The sequence below is a fragment of the Ursus arctos genome, unplaced genomic scaffold (genome assembly GCF_023065955.2).
Source record: "Ursus arctos isolate Adak ecotype North America unplaced genomic scaffold, UrsArc2.0 scaffold_29, whole genome shotgun sequence".
Lineage (NCBI taxonomy): Eukaryota > Metazoa > Chordata > Mammalia > Carnivora > Ursidae > Ursus > Ursus arctos.
Genome location: NW_026622974.1, coordinates 36,033,771 through 36,058,086, shown reverse-complemented (window position 1 = coordinate 36,058,086; position 24,316 = coordinate 36,033,771). Strand labels below are relative to the sequence as shown.

General features: G+C 42.3%; 1 protein-coding gene across 1 annotated transcript; it reads right to left on the bottom strand.

The window, feature by feature from the left end:
* Positions 1–1,050: 1,050 nt before the first annotated feature.
* On the bottom strand, positions 1,051–24,296 carry MRAP2 (melanocortin 2 receptor accessory protein 2). Its single transcript, XM_026506937.4, has 3 exons — positions 24,170–24,296; positions 15,575–15,674; positions 1,051–2,559 (listed from the first exon to the last, which is right to left on the bottom strand). The coding sequence occupies exons 1-3, from the start codon at positions 24,294–24,296 to the stop codon at positions 2,169–2,171; spliced, it is 618 nt and encodes a 205-aa protein (XP_026362722.3). The 3' UTR covers positions 1,051–2,168.
* Between the last annotated feature and the right edge of the window lie 20 nt (positions 24,297–24,316).

Sequence of the window (24,316 nt, the reverse complement as noted above, 5' to 3'; positions counted from 1 at the left end):
TTAAGAATCTCAGGATGGGAGAGTATCATGGGTAATCTAATGCAATCATAAGGGTCCTTATAGGAGAGAGGCAGGATGGTCCGAGACAGGGGTATAAAGTAGAAGCAGAGGATGCAGTGATACAAGGCCATAAGCCAAAGTGTCAGCAGCCTCTGAAAGCTGGAAAAAGCTAGGAAGTGGATGTTTCCCTAAAGCCTTCAGGTGGAACACGGCGTGATGATACCCTGGTTTTAGCCCACTGGCACTGATTTTAGACTTACGTGTTCTAGAACTGTAAGCGAATAAGCTAGGGTTGCTTTAAGCCACTAAGTTTGTGGTACTTAGCTATAATAGCAATAGGAAATAAATTCAGGGACCGACATGAACACGAAGCCCGTGCAGTCTGCTGTGCTGCTGTGAAGTTCTTTGTCTCTGAGCCAGGAATCTCGTGTCTTTTGCCAGCATCCACAACACCAGGCCAGGCTACCTCAGTAGCTTGCAGGAGGGGTACAATCTTAGACTCTTCATAGTTCTTGACATCCAGTTGCTAAAAATGATGGTATGGTCATGGATATTTTTCCAACTTCTAGGAATATTCTTCAGCCTTCTAGTAAATTCACTTCTAAATAAGATACCACTTAAATAGCTTTGAAGCTTAAGAAATAAGAAATAGCCCATGGTTTACATTTGGTGATTTACATTACGAATAATAATATTCATATTAGTAAAAGTTAATAGAATCAGCATTCTTTAATGCTAATAGAAAGTATCTATTTGCGAGGATGTGTTAATTACAAGAAGTATTCCATGCTTTGTTCTACTGTTCAGTGTTAGAGTCTTAAAGAACAGTATTTCCCTCAAAAAATATTATGGGAAAGGGATTTCTTTTGGCAGAATAACTCCTAAATGAAATCTGGTGCATGACTCAGACCACTGGGCTCCTAGAGATGATAGAAATTAGGAAGCATTAGAAACATGGAATAATTTTTAAAGGAAATGAAAAATTTGGATGTGTGAAAACAAAGAACCAGAGAAAATTCCTGTGCAATCAAATGCATTTATTTCTTAGCTTAAGCAAGACAGGTGGTGAACAAATTCATAATGAAAATGCCACCCAGAGACGAGCAGCTGGCTGCGCATGCAACCGTGTACGCAAAACCAAGCTTTTCCCAAAACCAGCGTGCAGATCGGATTCCTTCATGAAGTTAACTGCGTGTTGCACCAGGCCACCGTGCCTATCTGTTGGTGGGGAATTTACAACCCGTTTACCACCTCAGCTCAAAGCAACACACCAGTCACATGACCATCACTCACACGTCTGCCAAGTAGCTAGCATGGCAAACAGCACTCTCCTTGTCCAATAACCAACAACACAGAAATGTGACCAGACATACATACACCAACACAGAGACACCTGCCCTCACTCAGCTGACAATCTTCCCTACATTTCTGGAGACAGGAATGCCATGCAATATACCATGGATTGGTACTTATTCTAGGGGAGGAGGGGCAAGGCTGTCCCTAGGTTTTAGCATGGGTGTCTGGACGTTCTCAGAAGATCTGTTTCAGTACAACCAACAGAAATGTTGGCCACAGTGACTACGATGAGTCTTCTGACATCCTCATAGATGCTTGGCCCTTTGATGAAAGCTGGGCTCGGTTAAGGGTCGAGTGGAAGGTACAGACATGGGGGATCCTACAAGAGATAGGAGGCAATGCCCTAGTTTATACTGCTTTATACATCCCAGCCTCTTCTGGATGCAAAGTCACAAATTCACAAAATATTAGAGCCAGGATGAATCATCTACTCCAGACCCCTCATGGTACAGTTAACCATGCGGCAGCCCACAGAGGTGAAGCAACTTGCTAAAGGTAAAGCATGGTAGTGACCAGAATGCAGTATGCGAACACCCACTCAAGAACGTTGACACTGAGTATGTGGCCAAATTTTTCAACAAGGAAGATGAGACTGTGTAAATACTTTATTCCCCAAGAAGCCTGAACTGTGTTGAAAGGCATAGAAACTCAGCTTATTTACCTCTTTTCTGAGGCGGCTCTCTTCTCTCTTTCTGTCTCTGTCACTCATAACCCTCCCACCCAACCACACCAACAATTTTGGTGAATGGAGATTTCTTGCTTTACAAAGACAGACCCAACATCTTCAGGAAGACACTTTACAGAGTAGTTTCTCAATCCAGGTCTTTGTGTGAGGTCTGGGAAACTGGCTTATTTTCTAGAACAACAGGTGGTTCTGAAATCAGAAGATCAACCTCCCCAAAGGAGTCCTGGTCTGTGTTCACAAAGTTGGGGATGTCAAACTTCATGAGCCTGTTGAGCTCCTCCTCTGGCTGCCCATTGCTTCTAATGGCTTCCTGGAGTTGAACACTGCTGTCAAGGACTGTGGTCTGCTGACATGCTTTAGCCCTATCCAAGTGTTCCACTTCATTAATGTAGCAATGAAAGACAGACCTAGATTCTTCATTGCCCTGTCGAGAAAACACCTTATCTGGCTCCAGTGGTCTTCCAAAGTCTGACACAAAGCTATTCATTCTGAATCTTTTCTCTGAAGATTCTGCATTGCTGTAAAGAGAAGGAAAAGAAAAGACTGCTTACACACCAGCTCATTCGCCTGCAGAAATCATGATTTTGGAGGGCACCTGGATGGCTCAGTTGGGTAAGTGTCTGACTCTTGGTTTCAGCTCTGGTCATGATCCCAGGTTCCTGAGATTGAGCCCTGCATTGGGCTCCGCACTCAGTGTGGAGTATGCTTGAGATTCTCTCCCTCTCCCTCTGACCTTCTCCCCCCTGCACACATGCTCTCTCTCTCTCTCTCAAATGAATAATCTCCTAGAAAGTTTCCTTCCATTCAATTTCTACCCCCTTTAGGTAACACTGCCTTGATTTCGATTTCTATTGATAAGCTTTGCCTATTCTTGAACTTTCAATTTCCACCTCCTACAGGTAATGTTTGATTCTTAACACCACAAGCTAATTTAGCCTGTTTTTGAAATTCATACAAATTCATACAACATATAGCCTGTTGTGTCTGGATTCTTTTGCTCAGTATAATGTTTTTTTGAGATCCATCCATGTTGTTGCATGTAACAATAGTTTGTCCTTCTTGCTTAGTGAAATTTCATCATATAAGTACACTACAACCGTTTATTTGTTCTCCTATTAAAGGGTATTTGGGTTGTTGACAGTTTGGCACTGTTGTGATTAGAGTTGCTAAGAACATTCTGGGTAAGTTTCTTTGTAGATATACATTTTTATTGCTCTACAGTAAATACCTAAGAGTAGAATTACTGGGTCATATCAATCTGTGCTTGACTTTCTTTAAGAAACTGCAGTTTTCCAAAGTGGTCAGGCCATTTTACACCCTCACCACAAAGTATGAGAGTTCCAGTTACTCCACATCCTTGTCAACATTTGGTGTTGTCAGTCTTTTCAATGTTGGTCATGCTAGTGGGAGAGAAATGGCATCTTGTCAGGATTTGAATGTGCATTTCTCTGATATCTAGCAATGTTGAGCATCTTTGCATGTGCTTGTTGGCTATTGGTTTACCTTCTTTTGTGAAGTGTCTGTATGAGTCTTTTGCACATTTTAAAAATCAGATTGTTTTTCTTACTGATTTGGGATAGTCTTGTAACACATTTTGAATACAAGTCCATTTTCTCCTGATCTGTGACTTGTATTTTCATTTTTTAAGATGTCTTTTGATGAGAAGAGGCTTTAAATTTCAGTTAAGTTCAAATTATCAATTTTTTTATTTTATATTTAGTGCTTTTTATATTATCTCTAGGAAATAATTGCCTATGCTAAATTCATGAAAATATTCTCCCATGCTGTTTTCTAGAAGTAGGCTGTCCAATAAAATAGTTGCTAGCCACAGGTGGGTATTTAAATTTAAGTTAAGTAAAATTTAAAATTCAGTATCTCCATTATATTACCCACATTTCAAGTGCTCATATCTACATGTGTCCGAGGGTTACCTAATTGGACATCACAGAGAAGAGTTATAACATCACAAAAGTTCTCTTGGATAGAGCTCTTCTAGGAGCTTTTACTATGGGCATATGATCCAAGTTGAAATAGGGGTCAAGGTTCATTTTTATGTTTATCCAGTTGATACACCACTGCTGTTTAAAAGACTTCCCTTTCAATTGACCTTAGACATAGTAACAGACAGTAAGAAAAAATTCCATTCACAATAGCATCAAAAAAATAGAATACAGGCATACCTCATTTTATTGCCCTTCACTTCACTGCCCTTCACAGATACTGTTTTTTACAAATTGAAGGTTTGTGGCAACCCGGTGTCTGGGAAGTCTATCAGCCCCATTTTTCCAACAGCATGTGCTCACTTTGTGTCTCTGTGTCACATGTCAATAATTCTCATAATAGTTCAAATGTTTTCATTATTATTATTTTTGTTATGGTGATCTGTGATCAGTGATCTTTAATGTTACTCTACTAAATTGGTTTTGGGGCACCATGAACTACGCCCACACGGGATGGCAAACTCAATTGATAAATGTTGTGTCCCGACTGCTTCACTGACCAGACTTCCCTATATTTCTCCCTTTCCTGGGGCCTCCCTATTTCCTGAGACAGAACAATACTGAAATTTTGCCAATTAATAACCGTACAATGCCCCTGAGTGTAAGCAAAGGAAGAGTTACACGTCTGCCACTTTTAATCAAAAGCTAAAAATGGTTAAGTACGCTGAGGAAGGCATGTCAAAAACCAAGATAGACCAAAAGCTATTCCTTTTATGTCAAACAGTTAACTAAGTTGTGAATGCAAAGGAAACATTCTTGAAGGAAATTAAAAGTCCTTCCTCAGTGAACACACCAATGATAAGAAAGTGAAACAGCTTTAATGATGATACGGAGAAAGTTTTAGTGGCCTGGATAGAAGATCAAACCAGCCACAACATTCCCTTCGGCCAAAGTCTAATCCAGAGCAAGGCCCGTTCTATGAAGACTGAGAGAGGTAAGGAGGCTGCAGAAGGAAAGTCTGAAGTTAGCAAAGGTTGGTTCATGACATATAAGGGAAAAAAGCCATTTCCATAACATCAGTGTGCAGGATGAAGCAGCAGGGGCTGATGCGGAAGCTGCAGCAAGTTATCCAGCAGATCGAGCTAACATCATCAGTGCAGGCGGCTACACTAAACAACAGATTTTCAGTGTCGATGGAACAGCCTTCTATTGGAAGAAGATGACATCTAGGACTTTAATAGCTACAGAAGAGAAGTCAATGCCTGGCTTCAAAGCTTCAAAGGACAGGCTGACTCTCTTGTTAGGGGCTAGCACACAGCTGGTGACTCTAAATTGAAGTCACTGGTAATGCACCACTCTGAAATCTTGTGTTGCTAAGGAATGACGCTAACCCTCCTCTGTCTGTGCTCTATAAACGAACAACGAAGCCTACGTGACAGCACATCCGTTTACAACACGGATGTCATATCTGAATATCTTAAGCTCACTGTTGAGACCTACTGCTCAAAATAAAGATTCCTTTCCAAATATTACTGCTCACTGACAATGTACTTGGTCACCCAAGAGCTCTGATGGAGATGTACAAAAACCAGATTCATGTCATTTTCATGCCTGCTAACATGACATCATTCTGCAGCCCATGAATCAGGAGAAATTTTGACTTTCAAGTCTTACTTTTTAAGAAATACATTTCATAAGGCGATTGCTGTGACAGATAGTGATTCCTCTGGTGAATCTAGGCAAAGACAAGTAAAAACCTCCTGGAAAGGCTTCGCCATTCTAGATGCCATTAAAAACATTCATAATATATGAAAAGAGGTAAAAAAAAAAATCAACATGAACAGGAGTCTGGAAGAAGGTGATTCCCACCCTCATGCATGACTTTGAAGGGTTCAAGACTTCAGTGGAGGAAGTGACTGCAGAGGTGGTGGAAATAGCAAGAGAGCTGTAACAGAAGTGGAGCCTGAAGATGGTACTGAATTACTACAATTCCGTGATCCAAACTTCAAAGGATGAGGAACTGTTTCTTATGGATGAGCAAAGAAAGTGGACTCTTGAGATGGCGTCGACTCCTGGTAAAGAGGCTATAAAGATTGTTGAAATGACAACAAAGGATTTAGAATATTACATAAGCTTAGTTGATAAAGCAGCAGCAGGGTTTGAGAGGAGGGACTCCAGTTTTGAAAGAAGTTCTACTGTACGTAAAAGGCTAGTGAACAGCATGAATGCTACAGAGAAATTGTTTGTGAAAGGAAGAGTCAATCGATGCGGCAAACTTCATGTTTACTGTAAGAAATTGCCCAGCCACCCCCACCTTCAGCAACCACCACTCTGATCAGTCAGAGTTGCCATCAACACTGAAGCAAGACCCTCCATCAGCAAAAAGACGACTTGGTAAAAGCTCAGATGACAATTAGTATTTTTTTGGCGATAAAGTACTTTTAAATTAAAGTATGTACATTTAATTTTTAGACATAATGCTATTTAATGCTATTGTAGACTTAACAGACTACAGTACAATGTAAACATAACTTTAATATGCTCTGTGAAACAAAAAAAAAACTCATCTGATTCACTTTATTACAATATTTGCTTTATTGCTGTGGCCTGGAAACAAACCTGCAGTATCTAGAAGGTATGACTATACTTAGGGAAAAAAAACAACAAAGGATGTGGAAGACCTATATACTGAAAATTTTAAGACACTGCAAATGGAAGACCTTAGTGTATGGAAAAATAAACCATGCTTGTAATTGGAAGACTTCAGGTGGAAAGCCATAAAACCATATACACAAATCAATGAAGTTTCCTCCTTTCAAGAGCCAAAAGCCCTTCTATTTTTATCTGCCAATATTTCGTCTCCAATGCCTGCCATTAGTCATTCTTTACATTTTGTCTAAATTTTATAATGGTTATCTGCAAGGTAATTTAAAGAAAGCTACTCTGCCATTATTGGAACTGGAACCCCCCTACCTATCACCTCTTGGCCCTTCATGAATTATGTATGGTGCCACCTTCTGCTAGAAGTCTTCCCAGACTCCTCCAGATCTGAGTTCTCCTTGAGGACTGGGTGCTTCTCTCCATCTGTTTTCTCACTCTGTATTACACTGATTTCTTGTCTGGCAGCCTCATTAATATTATGATCTCTCGGGGGCAGGTACCGTGCGTTTCTTGCTTATGTTCCCGGCACGTAGCAAAGTATCAGGCATATAATAGCTGTTCAATAAATTTCTCTTAAATGAATGAATGATGAAGAGATCTTGAATCTAAATCAACCTTTGCCTTGGCAGAAGGCCTCTCTATAGTTCTTACAGGGCCAGAAATTAATTCAAGGGCAGCATACCCAGCTGCGTTAAGAGCAAGTGAGCCTTAATAAGAGATGGCCTATTCATAGAGAGATCCGGAGTGTGGACTCTAGAGTGAGAGATACAGGAGGTCCTACGAAGTAGTCACGTCCAGATCTGCCCTGCACCGAGTACTGGGGAAGGGAAACACCCTGCCTCTGCCCCCTACCGGGCTCTCCACATCCTCAAGTTCTGGTCCACAGTCTTCCACAGTGCCTTCCCACATAGGTCCTTGGAACCCATATAGCATAAAGCTACTAAAAAGGGGCATCTTGCACTTCTACAGCTGGCCAGGCTTGGAGGGTGCAGGGGCTCAAGTTCCATGAGGAAGACTTCCTGCCACTTATTGGTACGACGGCTTCAAGGAAAGCCAGTGAAAATACTGCCCCTCAGCGGTTACCCATATTTTAAAGCAGCCTAGCCCTCATGAGTCACACCCAAAAATATTCTTATGCATGTAACACAGTGAATATCAAAGGATTCTCACTAATTAGGCAGGGGAGTCTGCAGCTGGGTGTTGTCTTAATTTTGTTTTTAGGAAAGTAACACGTGCCACGTTGCTAAGGATGTCTCTCCAGCCTGTAGATGGTCTGAGGACTGCTCTATGGGTTGTTATGCTCCCAAAGAGAAGAGAGCTAGTTCTGACTTTGTCATCCTCTCAAATTCAGCTGGCACAGGGAAAAACAATGCTCTCTGGCACCTATTAGACCAGTTAAGAGAGTTTAAAGTCAACTTTTCTCCTACGGCTTTGGTTACACCTGGGAAAACGAAAAACTACAAGGCTCCAACATCTTAAATTCTACCTTGATTAAAATTATAGTTAAAGCCAGAAGCCATATGTTTCAAAAACTGAAACACTGAAAGAATGAGACACTTTGAGATGTTTACTAGACTAGTAATTAATACCATGTCATAAGTTATCACAAGGAAAAGAGGGAATACTGAAGAATATTTGTGCTGTAGGCTGAATGTCTGTGTCCCTCCAAAATTGACATGTTGAAATCTACTCCTTCGTGTGATGGTGTTAGGAGGTGGGGCCTTCGGAAAAGGAGACTTAACCTTAATGAATGGGATAAAGAGGCCCCAGAAGGTCCCCGCTCCTTCCTTCACGTGAGGACACAGTGAAAAGTCTGCCATAGGAACCAGATACCGAATATGCCAGTACCTTGCTCTTGAACTTCCCAGCCTCCACACACTGTAAGAAACAGATTTCTGTCATTTATAAGCCTTCTGGTCTATGGTACTCTGCCATAGCAGCCTGAGCAGACCGAGCAATCTGTCAGAAAATTTAGAATCACCAGTAATTACAGCATTTTTAATCGTTGTTGTTCCATTCCACCTATTCCCGATCTTATCGTCATGAAGTTGATGATCTCGCTAGTATGTTCAAGAGAAGGTCTCCTATGTCATCTTAACTTCTTAAAAATTACAATAATTTATTTTGAGAGGAAACTGAACCTTGAAATCATGTTTTATTTATTTGCTTTAAATGTTTGTTATTCCTCATTTTCATCTTGTAAGAAATGCAGTTGGGACTTAGCCTATTCGTTGCAACCTTACTGAACTCCACCAGCCAGAATAAAAAGACTGTTCAGACTGTCCTGATTCTTGGTTTTTTCCTTCTCTCCATGGGATGTGTCATGTATTCTCGGTCCCTGGGGAATTCTCTACCTGAACAGAGAGCCTCTAACACCCAGTCCTCTGGCACCTGCGCTGACTGGCAGTACTCCTATGACACTCCCCTGCTCACGAACTTTCACCGACTCCCCAGACGCTCTGCCTGACAGCTCAGGCTCCCCACCCTTGCACCACCCGGTCTTTCTGGTGTGCTCTCCCACCAGTCCCCTTGCTAACCCCACGGTCCCGCCACGCGGCACCTGACTGTCCCCAGATGCACTCAGGTCTGTCCCTCTCTGTGCTTTGCTTGTGCTGTTCTTCCTGACTAATGGGCCTGTCACCCGTCCTTCTGTCAAAGTCAAATACCTTCTTCGCAAACGTCACTGTCTCTAGGGAGACTCTCTGATCTCCCAATGGGAAGGAATCTGTCCCTTCTCTCCTACTGTACTTCCCTGACAAGATGCATCTCTTCCTGCCTCGGGGCAGAGCTATTTACCCACAGCCCTTCTCCTCTGCACTGCCGTGCTGTACTTTGTTCATCTCTGCAGCTCCCAAAGGGTCTTGCAGTCATTAGACCCTCAATGAGTATACCAAGCAGCTGCATCTGCGGGTGGTCCAAAGCCCTGGTCCCATGAAAAACACAGTCACCCCCAGTGGTAAGCACTGTGCCCCTTCCTCCGTGACCCAAAAGATAGGTCAGGTGGACAGAACTTCTCACCTCCACCTGGAGAAGGAAAACACCTGTAATGCTCCAAGTTATTCCTCTAGGGATTTTTTCAGATTTATTACAATTTTTTACGAATGAAGTGTTAGCTGTTCTGCTAAGTCTTAGCATGCCCACGACTGTCTTCAGGTTTGACGGGCTCATGAAAAGCGGTGGGCAGTCCGTACTTCTAGATGTCATTCCCAGTGGTCTTTTACCGATGTGTTAAGCTAAACAAAGACCTTCTAAGAGTGAAATCTCTGTGATTAACAACTAACGAGAAAACAATAATAACCACTAATATTTATGGAACTATAGCCTGTGCTGAAAGCTTTGTCTCATGTAACAAGCCCTAGAGGTGCCAACCCAACCCTTCTGTCTGGGTGTGGACGTGCCTTTTCTTGGCTTTAGTTGCTAGCTCTCACTTGCTAGGAAGATGTCAGTCTATCTGGGGCAAGAAAGAGGTCACTACATTAGAACAACCCTTGGCACGGTCCTGGGCAAGCCACAGCTGTGCACTCAGTAACCACCACTTAACTGATGGGAAATTAAAAGTAATTGAATCTGATACATGACATAGTCAGATTTTCTTCCTGTTGATAGTGGTAGACCTCTTGAAATGTCAGGGCTTCCTCGGGAATACACACTATGTCTGCACTTTGCCAGCTAGTTCTGGTGGCCTTGGTCATTATTGAGCACTGACATTTTCTTGCTATTAGCTTTTAGGTGCACTGTACCCATCCTTTAGCGAGTGCCATATTTGGGTAAATTGCAATTCAAGGTAAAATGTAATTTCCATTTTTATAAGGTCACAAGCAATTCTGCACTCACTCCTAAATGAAGAATACCCCCGCTTGGACAAGGTGCACTTAGCAAAGGCTACAAAAGGTGGGTATTTGAGGCATATGATACCTGGGGTTTGATAGTTTTTTTAGGAAGTCCAAAATATTCAACATAAAAATGTGATCCAAGCCTTTTCCATTACTGTCTCTCTGGCAGATTTATGATAATGGGGCTATAAAGCTTTAACAAGACAGCACACAGAGTAAATGGCTCCTTAGCTGAGAAAGCAGGAGGAAATGCTTCTTTCTATCTTCATCGTCCATAAAGGATCCAGGTAAGAGGAGGTTTTCTCCCCACACACACAACAGCAAATATTCCATAAGAAAAATAATCCCCATTAAAGCTGTTTCTTGGGCCTAAAAGCTTTTAAGAAATGTGATGTCAGCTTTATAATGGTCTTTTTTCCTCTGTGATATACTTTACTAGTGCTCACCAGTACCTGGTCCTCTTCTTCTGGGCCCCCAGATTACCCTTCTCAGCCTGGGCACTCTGTGGGTGTGGCTAGTTCTGGCCAATGAGCTGTGAGAGGAAGGGATGTGTGCCACCTCCTGGCTGAAGAACAGAAGGTCAGGTGTGAGATCTCCACAGATGCTCTTCCCTGTTATAGTAACCCAGGAGGCTGAGTGTTGGAGACAGTGCAGATACAAGTCGAGAAGCTTCTGTCCACCCGGTGCTGACCCTCGGCAAACATGTAGCTTGATTAAGAAATAAACGTCTGTTGTGTCATGCTGAGATTTGAGGAGCTGTTTGTTACCTTCTCATAACCTAGTCTGATTATTATACATTCCCACTTCACAAAAGCCATTGGGAAGTCAATGACTCCAGAATTGAAGTTCTTACACTAATATCCCAATTTGAAATCTTCAGGGAAACAACTTGCCCATTTTATTGCAATGCCATTGGCTCTGTGTAGTGAATGGATCTCAACTCCTACCATCCAACACTGTTAAATGAAGGTCCAGCCAGGGATGGCAAATACATATTCTCTCTTGGGTAAACTGTGATTGAGTCCTGATGGCTTCCTGAAGTGGTGTTTTGTCTTGTTTTTTAAAGATTTATTTATTTATTTTGAGCAAGAACACGCATGAGCCCACATGTGAGCGCAGTAGGGGAGAGGCAGAGGGAGAGAAAGATATTTGGAACAGACTCCCCGCTGAGTACAAAGCCCCTTAGGGCTTGATCTCAGGATCCTGAGATCATGAGCTCAGCCAAAATCAAGAGTCAGATGCTTAACCAACTGAGCCACCCAAGTGCCCCCAAAGTGATGTTTTGGAAACAATTCTGAGGCCAAGTCAAGTCTCTGAAGGTAGATAGCACAGTTGATTAGTGACGTCTGTTGTGGGCACGGGCACAAGGAGGAGAGGCACAGGTTGTCATATGTGCCATCCTTGTGTCTTACTACTTTCAAAGAGATGCACATCCTGCCCTGAAATAATTCCACGGAGAAAAAGAATCAGGCAGTAGACTTAGCACTAGTCCATTCTGAACTTGCAGACTTGATCAGGGATCTTAACCAGTGTCGGAGTTCTATTCCAAAAGGATGCTGCCTGATATCTTACTTGACGAATAACTGTTCTTTGTGACAAACCACCCAGAGAGCCTGATACATAAAGCAGTCAGAATTCAGACACGTCAGTTCTTCCGGCCCATCACCAAGACTCTCTACTTAGCCTCCTTTCTAAAATCATCCCACCATTTGCCTGAGAGACACACCCAAGAGGAGGCTGGGACAAAATACTCCCAAGTGCAGATACAATGTGAATGCTCGGGGCCTGGCTGTCCCATGGGAGCATGGGTTTCTTGTTCTTCTCCCTCCTCCTGTTTACCTAGTCCCCCAGCTCTCAGCAGGACGACCACCAGCACGCCAGGGATGGACTAACCTTCGCTGAGTACCACTGTGAATCCAGCCTGTGCCAGCCATTCTACAGGCATCAGCTCACGGAACCTTTACAAGAATCCCAGGAGGCAGATACTATTTTATTTTTACAAATGAGGAATCTCAAGCAAAGGGAAGTTAAGGTTCCAGCTCAAGGGCTCAGTAAGTCAATCTGGAAATGTTTGACTCCAGAGCCCACGCGTGGTCCAAGATGTGACAGAAGGAAATGAACGCGATTGCACGCTAGTATCTAGTTCAGGAGAAGGAAGAGATTAAAAATTACCCATATGAGATCATTTCATATAGTGGGTTAATAATAGGAGCTTCAGGGTCAAAGAGGCTTTAGTTTTGAGGCTCAGACCAACAGTTGTTTTTACCTGTGAGACCTCAGACAAGTGATTCATTTTTCTCATCTGTTAAGTTGGAACGCTTACAGGGTTTACTTCATCTTCCCGTGAGGACTTGGTGAGATTATACATATAAAGTGATGAGTAGACCCTAACATATGGTAAATATTAAAAAAAAAAAGCTCTTATTATTCTCAATGATTTATCATTCTTTCCTCCATGCCTAATTATCACACGGGGAAGCTTAAATTGGTTGTTTTATATTAAAGTTGACTGAGTGGGAAAAATAATGTCTCTTTTAGAGAAACTTTCTGCCAAGTAAATGTCAACTGTACTAAGATCCAAAAGCTTTTTTAGCTGATCCACTTAGGGAGTTTGCCTCGTGTCTGTTTCTTTCAGTTGCCTATTATGATATAGTGCAACCAAACGCCATATCTTATGCTGCCTCAGACTCAAAAAAGCATTTAAAATGTGGCCCTGAGGGCTGATCCATTATTTTATTGAAGTCAAAAACAGGTTAGACTTTCTCCTTAACCTCATTAAAAGCATAGAGTTACAATAACCGCTGTTCTTTCATTGAGATTATTCAGAACCATCTAGCAATAGGACTGAACTGCCAATTGAAAGATTGGAAATGCAAGTCTCAGCTATCCAGGGTCACCATGACATATTAAGGAAATGTATCAGTCAGGGCTCCAGGGAAACAAAAACCACAGGAGTGTGTGTGTGTGTGTGTGTGTGTGTGTGTGGTGTGTCTAATTACTGAGAGAGAGAGAGAGAGATTTATTTTAAGCTGTTGGTCCATGGACTTTGGCTAGCAAGTCCAAAATCTGCCAGGTAAGATGGCAGGCTGGAACCCCAGGGAAGAGTTGCAGTGTGATCTTCTAAGAATTCCTTTCTGCTTGAGAGATGTCATTCTCTTTCAAGGAAGACCTTCCAGTGATTGGATGAAACCCATTCATGTTACAGAACATGATCTGCTTTACTCAGAGTCTACTGATTTAAATGTTAATCTCATTGAAAAAATAAACACAGAAACACTTAGAATAATATTTGATCAAATATCCGAGTTTCATGGCCTCGACAAGTTGCGTAAAATGAATCGTTACGTGAAGTCATGTTTTATTTGGGGGTGGGGTGTTGTCAACCATGAAGATCCCCTGCATCCTGTATCAAGTAAATAATCCCAACAGTCCTATGAAAATCCACCTGTATTCTTTGAAGAAAAGGAAGATAAGTGTTGTTGTTCACTGACCACTGTATGAATCTTCCCTAATCTGAGTTTGTCCTCAGCTTTTCTTAACTCCTGTTGCAACCCACACGGTATCTTCACATTCCCTGGACCAGTATAAGAGAAGCAAAGGCATGCGCAGATTTTTGTGAGGACCACAGAAGAAAGGGAAGGTCCCTATCTTTTTAGTGGCTTTTTAGTGGCTGTTAAAGAGATTCTCAACCAGATGTCTTCATAGGCTTCAATAAAATGTTATTTTCCTTTCATTTAAAACATGTTTAATTTTTTTTCTACATCTTGATGTCTGAAAATAGCTGAGGGAAGAGTAGAACCGCTGTCTTTACCAGGCACTTGGTAGAGTGCAAGTGCAGGCTGAAGACCGAACAGCCGCTGGAGAGATGTGACGAGATTCAACACTGGGCATCCTGCCGCCAGGCTGTGAGGACTAAGAGAGCAACCAGACGTAAAATGGTAGGATTTGTGCTACATTTCTTCCATTCACTCTCCCGGGTCACTCTTCGTCATTCCGCATGCTGCTGTGTGCTCTGTGCCCTAGAAAACTGACCTCTGATGGCGACTGGCTGCTGGCTGTGCCACTGTGGTCAGCCACTGGTGAGCAATGGTGAGAGGTGGAAGGAGGAAGGAAAATAAGGAGTTGGTACTTATTTTGAGGCTCCCTCCCTGAGAGGTCTCATCCGGCTAGCTGTGTCCTTCAACCCAACGTCATAGCTCCTTTTGCCACCCTTTCCACAGGACTCCTGGGTCCCCTTCAGATCTGGGGTGGCACCTGCTCCTCGGTGGTGCTAGCCCGGGGGTCCTGCACTGTCCCGTCGGGCTGTCCTCTCACCTGACCACAAGCTCCTGGATAGCCCCTTCATCAAAAGCTCTTCCAATGACCGAAGCTGGAGTGTGCTACCTCCGCGGGCTGGGACTGACTAAAAAGATATCCCACATCATGTTATTTTTTGCTTTGTTTGAAGAATTGGGATAATAAAAATCCTCTAAAACATTCCTGAGTTTTTGCAATCCCCAACTGAGCAAATACCTTCTGATGTTACTCAGTGTTCTTTAAGTGCCATGTAATAATTTCCTCCATAAATCCAAAGCCCAACACAAATGTTCGTTATCCTATCCCGAGAATTATGTAATCCCTGGTGTTTCTCTTTGTATCCTAGCTTCAAGGAAGCTCGGTGTTGAACTCACTGTTTATTGTCAATAATTAATTCAACCAAGTACCCACTTATAACTATTTCTCTGCTCCTTGAAATGTTTTTTAAAACTGGTTTTCATCCCATTTTGCTACGGTCTTTTTCCCCCCCACTGTTTTTGGTCTTGAGTCATCTAAATTCTTTTGGGAGTAAGGAGAAAATACATCCTAGTTAATAAACATTTCAAAATAAAAATCAGGCCTAATCAGTGTGAAACCTCGGTTCACAAGGGTCCTCTTGAAAACAAGCCCCAGAGACAAGAGGGAAAGCACCAGGAGGATCCCAAGGCAACTGGGTCCAGGCAGTAAATCCATAACCAGACCCTTTTTTCCACCACTGGAAGCAACCCCAGCCCTGAATAGTATGTCTGTTTATTTAGTTACCCATGGGGCTTAAAAGGTATTTAGGAAAGACCCAAACTTACTCTTGGTGTGGCGCTCCTGTCTTGGTCAGCAAAGTCAGCACAAAAAACATGAAAACCACGAACACAGCGAGACCAACCCAAAATCCAATCACAATGGAATCTGTAAACAGTTAACACTGGGATTAGTATTTCATAGCAGCTTAAAACTTGAACATTCAAGGAATCTGAGCTTTTGTTATGCGAAATAAGAGAAGAAAGTCAACAATCTGATAAGACAATATTGACCCATTAGCCAACTGGGGATAGATAAGATGTGGGGAATGAGGCAGAGGGAAGAGCCTGCAAGCCTCCAGGTTTCTGTCTCAGATAACATGGAGAGGCTTGGCCTTATTGATTCTTGGTTTCCATATCTTAATGAAGGAACTTAGGACAGAAGATAGACCATCTATGTCCTTAATATTCCACTGAAGTGTCCTGAGTTAGAAAATACCCCTTTTAGCAGAGCCTGCAATACGAAATTTAAAATAAATTCTGGCGTTGCCTAGCTGGTTCGGTCGGTAGAGTACGCGACTCTTGATGTCAAAGTCGTGAATTCAAGCCCCACACTGGGCGTGGAGCCTACTTAATTTTAAAAAAATGAATTCTTATTCAAACCAACCGAATTTGGTATTTTCACTTATATTCATGCTGGAATAACTCAAGCCCTCATTACTTCTTGAGGAGAACATACGAATGACCTCCTGAGTATTCTCCCAGTCTCCTACCTTTCCCTCTGTCTCATCTCTGTGCAAACCTACTTTGTAACAACTCTGTTAATATTGCTCCTTTATAAAAAATTCTTCAGCAAAGCAAAAACAAAACAAAGCAAACAAACAAAAAACTCTGTGGCAAAAATAGGCCCAACCTTTTCCACATTACAAGAGATTCCATATGTAAAGCACTTTCTACAATGTCTGGCATCTGAGAAAAATGTACCCCATATTTGCCAGTTATTACAGTTAAAATTATCAGTTTCTCCCAGTTTACCTGTACTTTAAAACCCATGTTTCCAATTAACAAGCGAACACTGTGTCCCTGTATTTACTTTAACTCTTAGCCATAACTTCCTTAAATCCACACCTTTTCAGGGGCTGTTACCCTCACCTGGCTGGAACAACTTACCCCAACATAGACCTAATGAAAGTCTAGCCATCCTTCAAAGCCCATTCTACACCATCTCCCTCACAAGGCCTGGACTAACTTCCCCAACTGATGTGTTTTCTCCCTCCTTTGAACCCCATGACGCATTTATGCTTCTCTACATGGGCCCTTCCTTGATCCTGTCTTGGGTAATAGTCACAGTGTATGTCCTTCAGGTAAGGATGAGACTGGATTGTCTACACAAACTGGCACATACATTATAAGGTCTCAAATCTGGGGGAGGCACTAATGTTGAATTATTTTACATATTCTTTCTTTTTTTTTTTTACTTTTTTAAAAAAATTAAATTCAATTAACATATAGTGTATTATTAGTTTCAGAGGTAGAGTTTAGTGATTCATCTGTTGCATGTAACACCCACTGCTCATTTCATCAAGTGCCCTCCTTAATGCTCATCACCAAGTTACCCCATCCCCCCTCCCAACTCCCCTCCAACAACCCTGTTTGTTTCCTATGGTTAAGAATCTCTTACGGTTTGTCTCCCTCTCTGATTTCATCGTCCCTTATTTTTCCCTCCCTTCCCCTATAATCCTCTGTTTTGTTTCTTAAATTCCACATATGAGTGACATCATACACGATAATTGTCTTTCTCTGATTGAGTTATTTCGCTTAGTCTAATACCCTCTAGTTCCATCCATGTCATTGCAAATGGTAAGATTTCTTTTTTTTTTTTTTGATGGCTGAGTAATATCCCATTGTATATATACCACGTCTTCTTTATCCATTCATCTGTTGATGGACATCTGGGCTCTTTCCATAGTTTGGCTATTGTGGACATTGCTGCTATGAATATTGGGGTGCAGGTGCCCCTTCAGATCACTACGTTTGTATCCTTTGGGTAAATACCTATAGTGCAATTGCTGGGTCGTAAGGTAGTTCTATTTTTAACTTCTTGAGGAAGCTCCATACTGTCTTCCAGAGTGGCTGAACCCGCTTGCATTCCCACGAACAGTGTAAGAGGGATACCCTTTCTCTGCATCCTCGCCAATGAAATACTACCTCACACCAGTCAGAATGGCTAAAAATATTTTATACTTCTGATCTATTCTAAGAAGTTTACCTACTTGAGATTGCAGGGAGGATGCTTAGAAATTTTTTTTTAAAAAAATGATTAGCACTTATACATTAAATGTGTTTAAATGGAAAGTATCATTCTAATTATATATTGCCCTTTTTCTAAAGAAATCAGATTAGCAATTTACTCTGAATAATTCATATATCATTCTACATATAGGATTGCCCAGAAGTTAATTTTTATTCAACAATGTTTATTCAGCACTCTGGACACAAAACTAACATATCTTTCCTTGGATTAAGAATGCCAAAGAAAGGGGAGTCTGGGTGGCTCAGTCGTTAAGCACCTGCCTTCGTCTCAGGGCGTGATCCCGGGGTCCTGGGATCAAGCCCTGCATCTGTCTCCCGGCTCCACTGGGAGCCTGTTTCTTCCTCTCCCACTCCCCCTGCTTGTGTTCCCTCTCTCACTGGCTGTCTCTCTCTCTGTCAAATAAACAAATAAAATCTTAAAAAAAAAAAAACTAACAAAACAGGGGCACCTGTGGCTCAGTCGTTAGGTGTCTGCCTTCGGCCCAGGACATATTCCCAGGGTCCTGGGATCAAGCCCTGAGTTGGGCTCCCTGCTTCGCTGGGAGCCTGCTACTTCCTCTCCCACTCCCCCTGCTTGTGTTCCCTCTCTCGCTGGCTGTCTCTCTCTCTGTCAAATAAACAAATAAAATCTTTTAAAAAAGAAAAAAAGAATGCAAAGAAATAGAAATTGTAGACTTTGCCTTACAATATAGTGGAAATGAAGAATCAAACGGACAGGAGGATGAATAACAAACACATGTACACACCCAGCACGCAGCAGTAACATCTCAGTTGTGGGGGCACCACCTGTGAAGCCCCACTGTACTGAGAGTGACGGTGCGGCATGCTTGACGTCATCCACGGCCTGCAGAGCAAAGGCAAATGCTAACAGTGCACCCAAGACTTACACTGAAGTTCTCAGTTGAGAATTTAACCTAATTGTGTTGATTCACATTGCTCCAGCCATCGTTGCGGTCCTACCCTTCTCTAGCTCAGGGTAGACAGAGATGGAAAACAGGTGCCTTTAACCCAGCCTAGTTCCTTCTCTCTGCCTTTCTAGCACCCCAGGGAGCTGATCAAAAAGCAGCAACCATGTGGGGCGTGAGAAGGTCCCAGCCCACCCCTGAAGTCATAAGGGAGCAGACTAGGGAGAAGCGGGGCTGTGGTTAGAACTTGAGAATGCCAGTGATCCAACAGCGTTTCCAGACTCTTCCTTGATAACATGGCATCTACATTTCCTATCACAATATGCTTTCAGTGGCTCTGTTTATTCACAGTCCTCTTCAAACAGAATTTTGCTTCCTATAATTATTTCCATTAATTTTCCTCTACCTCATCCTCTGCCACATGGCCTGGCCCTAGGGCACTTTCTTACCGAGTGCCTTTCAAGGAATATCAGAGATCCCCCCATCTCATCCCAGGAATATCCAAACTCTCTTGCAGTTTTATTTATATACCAAGTTTCATGGACATGGGCGTGGCAGTCGAATAGGGAAAGAAGAGCCCCTGGCCCTCTCCAAGGCCCCCTTCCCTGAGAAGGATTCAAAATGAAGGTTTATAGAGAGTGAAGCTCCGATGAGGCCAGGTGGTTAAGGAAACCAACAGAAACCTTCCAACAGTGTTTCTAACAGAGCCCAGCAGCCACTTCTGTCCCATCTAGAAACTGAACTATTTAGAGATCATCACAGTAAAGAGGTCGAGCACATTGCCAAGGGGAATCCTAAATGGAATGTGTCATAATAAAATAACTCCCCTCAACCTGACCATTAACGAATGGGATGGAACAGAGCAGAAAGCTGATGATGGCAGGGCTTTCACTGGTGTGATCCTATTTCTCCATGATTATCTTTTCCACTCTAGGGTCAGACTAGGGCCAACTACCCCATCCCAGTCCCCTCCTTCCCACCTCCTAAGAATCAGTTGTGACCTTTCCATCTTGGGGTTGTATGAAAAACAAGGATTAATACTTAACTGAAAGAGAGAATTCAGGATATGAGAGCCAGAGTGTCCTCACAGCGCTTCTGGTTTCTAATGCATTAGGGTCAGTTTTGTGGTATGAATTCCTGGCGCGGAGCCAACAGTGCTGTTGCAGAACTTGCTTTGACTGTGCTTCCGATGACACGTCATACTCCAAGCCTTCGCAAGCTCTAGCTCTGCTTCTCATGCTGATGATCGGGCTTCTTGCTAACTCATCCGTGTGTGTGGCTGGCATTATTTGCAAGTTGGCATGTGAAAAAAAGCATGGGATACGGCCTCCACGATGGCTCAGAATAAGAGGGTGCTCCTTCAGTCTTTCCTCAATACAGCAGCTCAAACGGTCCTGCTAAAATGTAAACGTGCCCACGTATTGACTCACAGGCTTTGCTTCTGCTTCTCTGAGAACATCTTGTCTCACCTAGCCAAGGTCTTCCAAAATGTCCTAGTTCTCTTTCCCTTTATAGCAAAATTCTTGAGAGATCTGTCTATACGCATTATTTCCAGTTCTCATTTTTTTCTTGAACCATATTCCATTGAGTCTTTTACTCCCACGCACTCCCTAAGACTGCTTTCACATCATTGCCAATAACTTCTACATTGTAAATCCGACAGTCAAGTCACAGTCCTCAACTTACTTGACTTAATAGCAGCACTTGACACAGACTGCTGCCTCATCCTGGAAGCTCTTTCTTTATTTGGCTTCCAGGAAACACAATTGCCCTGTTTTCCTCCAACCTTTCTGTACATTCCATTTAGCTCCTTTGCTGTTTTCCTCCCAACATCATCAACTTTTAAATGCTGGCTTGTGCCAGGGCTCAGTTCTTGTACCTCTTCAGTTTTCTGTCTATACTCATTCACCAAGCCTCTAACTTTGAATATTATTTATATGCTGTGACTCTCAAATTCACACCTTCACAGCACACCTCTCCTGCTATGTCCTATTGGATGTCTGACGGGTCTCACTTTAACAAGTCCAAAGCGAGCTCTTGATGTCCTGGCTTCCCCCATAGTCTTCCTCATCTCAGTTCATGGCAATTCATTTGGCCAATGAGATCACAAATCTTCCAATTATCCTTGGCTTTTCCCTTTCTATTATGCCCTATGACCAACCTATTTATGAATCCTATCAGATCTATCTTTAAGAACTATCCAAAATTTATGCACCTCTCACCACTCCACTGCCCCTCCCCATGGCCAAGCCACCATCATCAGCTGCCTGGACTATTGAGATAGCCCCCCTGACTGGTCTTCTGCTTCCAATCTCATCCCCTCCCTTCCCCACCTGCAGAGAGGTCTTACTGAAACCTAAACCAAATGTTATTCCTTTTCTCCAAATGACATCTCAGAGAAAAAGCCAAAGTCCTTAGCATGACCTCAAAGGCCCTATTACCTTTTTCCACTTCTCTATTCCCTGATTTCTTCTCTTGCTGTCCTGCCTCATTCACTCCCCTGGCACCATGCTGGTGTCCTCATTGTTCCTTGCAGGTTCCATTTCATTCTTGCCATGGAGCATTTTCTGGAATGCTCTTCCCAAGATATCTTACAACTCAATCTCTCACTTCCTTCAAGTCTTTTCTCAAATTTCTCCTTCTCAGTAAGGCCTTCCATAGCCACTCTATGTATAATTTTACCTCTGAACTCCACATCTCCTTTCCCTATTTTATTTTTCTATCACTATATGGCATGGTTTGTTTACTGAACTTATTTATTGTCTATCTCTCCCACTAGAAGGCAAGATCTATGAGCTGGGGTACTTTTGCCTCTTTTGTTCCCTGTTGTATCTCCAGTTCTTAAAATAGTACCGCACATGACTGGTGCTCAGTAAATATTTGCTGAAAGAAAGATGAATGAGTGAATGTCTATTCTGCTGGTGCCATATATATGTGTCAGATATATGTCTACTTCTGGTACATTATAAGGTTTAATACCAGATGAAAAACTGAGAGCAAAAGGAGAATTTACAATAACCACCAGAGATTGTTTCTCAGATGAAAGACCCTTTGAAGGTAGGACTCTTTATTTCAGCAGGCAGAAGAACTTGGTCTAATTAAGATGGAACTACTATTGCCATGAATGATCTGTTACAGGTAAAGCAAATGAAGATAACTGTTATCCTCGTCTCAATAAATGCTTCCCCCTGAAATATCTTGCTCGATTTTTCTGAACCTACACCTAACTTGCTTTGAATTCTGCTCTGCAGTACAAGGAGACACACGCGAACGTCAGAATCACAGCATTTCAAAATGGAAGAGACTATACGAAAATACACAGACAATAGTTGGCTTAATCTTTTCTATTTTCCTGAATATCTGTGTTTTTTGTTTGTTTCTTATTCTTTTCTATGTGTCTCATATAGTGTCAGTTTCCAGAAGCTAAGGACCTCTACTTTGGCCAGATCTCTTGCATCTGAACAGTAAGGACTCGCCCGGGCATTTTGGTTTTCTCTGATGTGAAGAAGTAAACGCTACAGCTAGCAAACGCACTCCTTAGGAACAGTATAGCGGGCAAAGCGAATGTGTCACGTGTCACACTTCTGCCTACATTTTGCAGGAATCGTTGTCAGCCATAATCATTTCTAGAATGTAATATGCTCAAAAAGATTTTCAATTGTCTCTAGAGATGTAGCAACCAATGTAATAGCAGCAGACCTGTCTTCTTTGCCCCTTGAACTAAGGGAAGGAGATAGGAGAAAGCTGATAGAAAAATAAAATTTGTGTCACCGAGCTGTAAAAGTGCATATTGTAGGGAAATATATGGCAATTTCCCAGTCATTTTGCTTTCCACTAAAATTCTTAACAAGCAAGTGTCCTTACCTAAAGACTGCCCCAGAAAAACAAAAGATTAAGGAATTAAAGTAAATGAAGGAGGATGATTTCCCACCCTCACAGCAACAGCCTTCCATCAGGTAATCAATGACAGCACGTCCTAATGGATTTCATGTGCTTTAAAAAATTTCACAAAGAAATTCTGAGCAGATATCAATAAATGAAGGAGAAAAGCATTTAATTATTACTATACACTTGAGGGATAAAGGATAGATGGTTTAGTTAATGCCTTTTTAAGGAACAAATATAGAAAGCCCTTGATCCAGTAAATGAGTAACTCTGAAGCCCTTTGCAGGCTCACTAGTGGAGACCAGGGTGTTGGGGACCAGCCAGAGTATCATTGTAGGATTTTCTCTGCCTTTAGCGCCCCCCCATTCTTTTTCTTTTTTTTTTTTTTATGATTTTATTTGTTTATTTGACAGAGAGAGAGACAGCCAGCGAGAGAGGGAACACAAGCAGGGGGAGTGGGAGAGGAAGAAGCAGGCTCCCAGCAGAGGAGCCTGATGTGGGGCTTGATCCCAGAACTCTGGGATCACGCCCTGAGGCGAAGGCAGATGCTTAACGACTGCGCCACCAGGCACCCTCCACCCCCCATTCTTGGTCATGCCCCTTCAAAGAATAAAGAGGCAGACCAGATGAAGAGTGGCGGGCAGCAAAGCAAAGTTTATTGAGCAATAACATAAAGCTCCCAGAGAGGGAGGGGGCCCAGGAGTGTTGCCCTTGGAATTTCTAAGCTTAGGGGTTTTTATGAGCTCTCTTGCAGAACTATTTTAAGCACTCAGGGTGTGCTGAGTCATGCCAATCAGGGCTTTGGTTAAGTATCTGTCTACCTATTACGCTAATGTCTACGTGCTAATGGGTTTTTTTTTCTTTTTTTTTTTTTTTCTGACATCTGGGGGCTTATGTCTTAACTGCACCTTGCCTGTGAAACTGACAAATGTTTTGTGGTTACTTGTCTTATTTGAGGACATTTTGCAGAAGTCATTTCTGCAAAGGCTGCAAAGCAGAAGGCTAGTGTGGTCCTGTTAAGCGGCAAAACAGAATGTCAGTGCTGTTTTATCTTAGCTATCCCAACTCCATATTTTCATTTCATTGTTGGGGACCCTGACCCTGACCACCCAACAGTCCAACTAACTCCTAACAGTACCACTGTCCTCTAATTGCCCCACTAGAAACCAGCAGGGCTGAAAGGTTGCTGTTGACCATGTGTTACAAAAGAAGGTTCTTCAAATAATAGTTTCAAACTTTACTTTTGTACATGTTTTTGATGGTCAAAATGCTTACACACTTTGGGAGAGCTGGAATCATTAATACTTTAAAAAGAGTCTCAATTTGAGAATGACATTGATTCAGGGTCCCCCACTAAGGAAATCTTTCAAGTTTTTTGTCACTCATGTAATACCATCCCTGAGCAATCAGCCTATGTTAGGAAGGGGGTGTTTTCTGGGACTTGGGGGTTACAGAATAGAGTTGTGTAAAAAGACAGAATGTTCAGGAAAATTCATCACTGGGGATTTCACAGGTTAAGACAAATACATTATGTTTACAACGAAAATTGTATAAGACTTACATTTATGAGCCTTCAGTCCTTCAAAAGAAACTGGTCCAATCTCATAATATTCATATTCCCAGGTATAATCAGAATTAGGTGCAGATTGCTGGGACGTTCTGTTAGAGATTAATCCCTGGGCAGACATCTCCATCCTGCACAAACGGA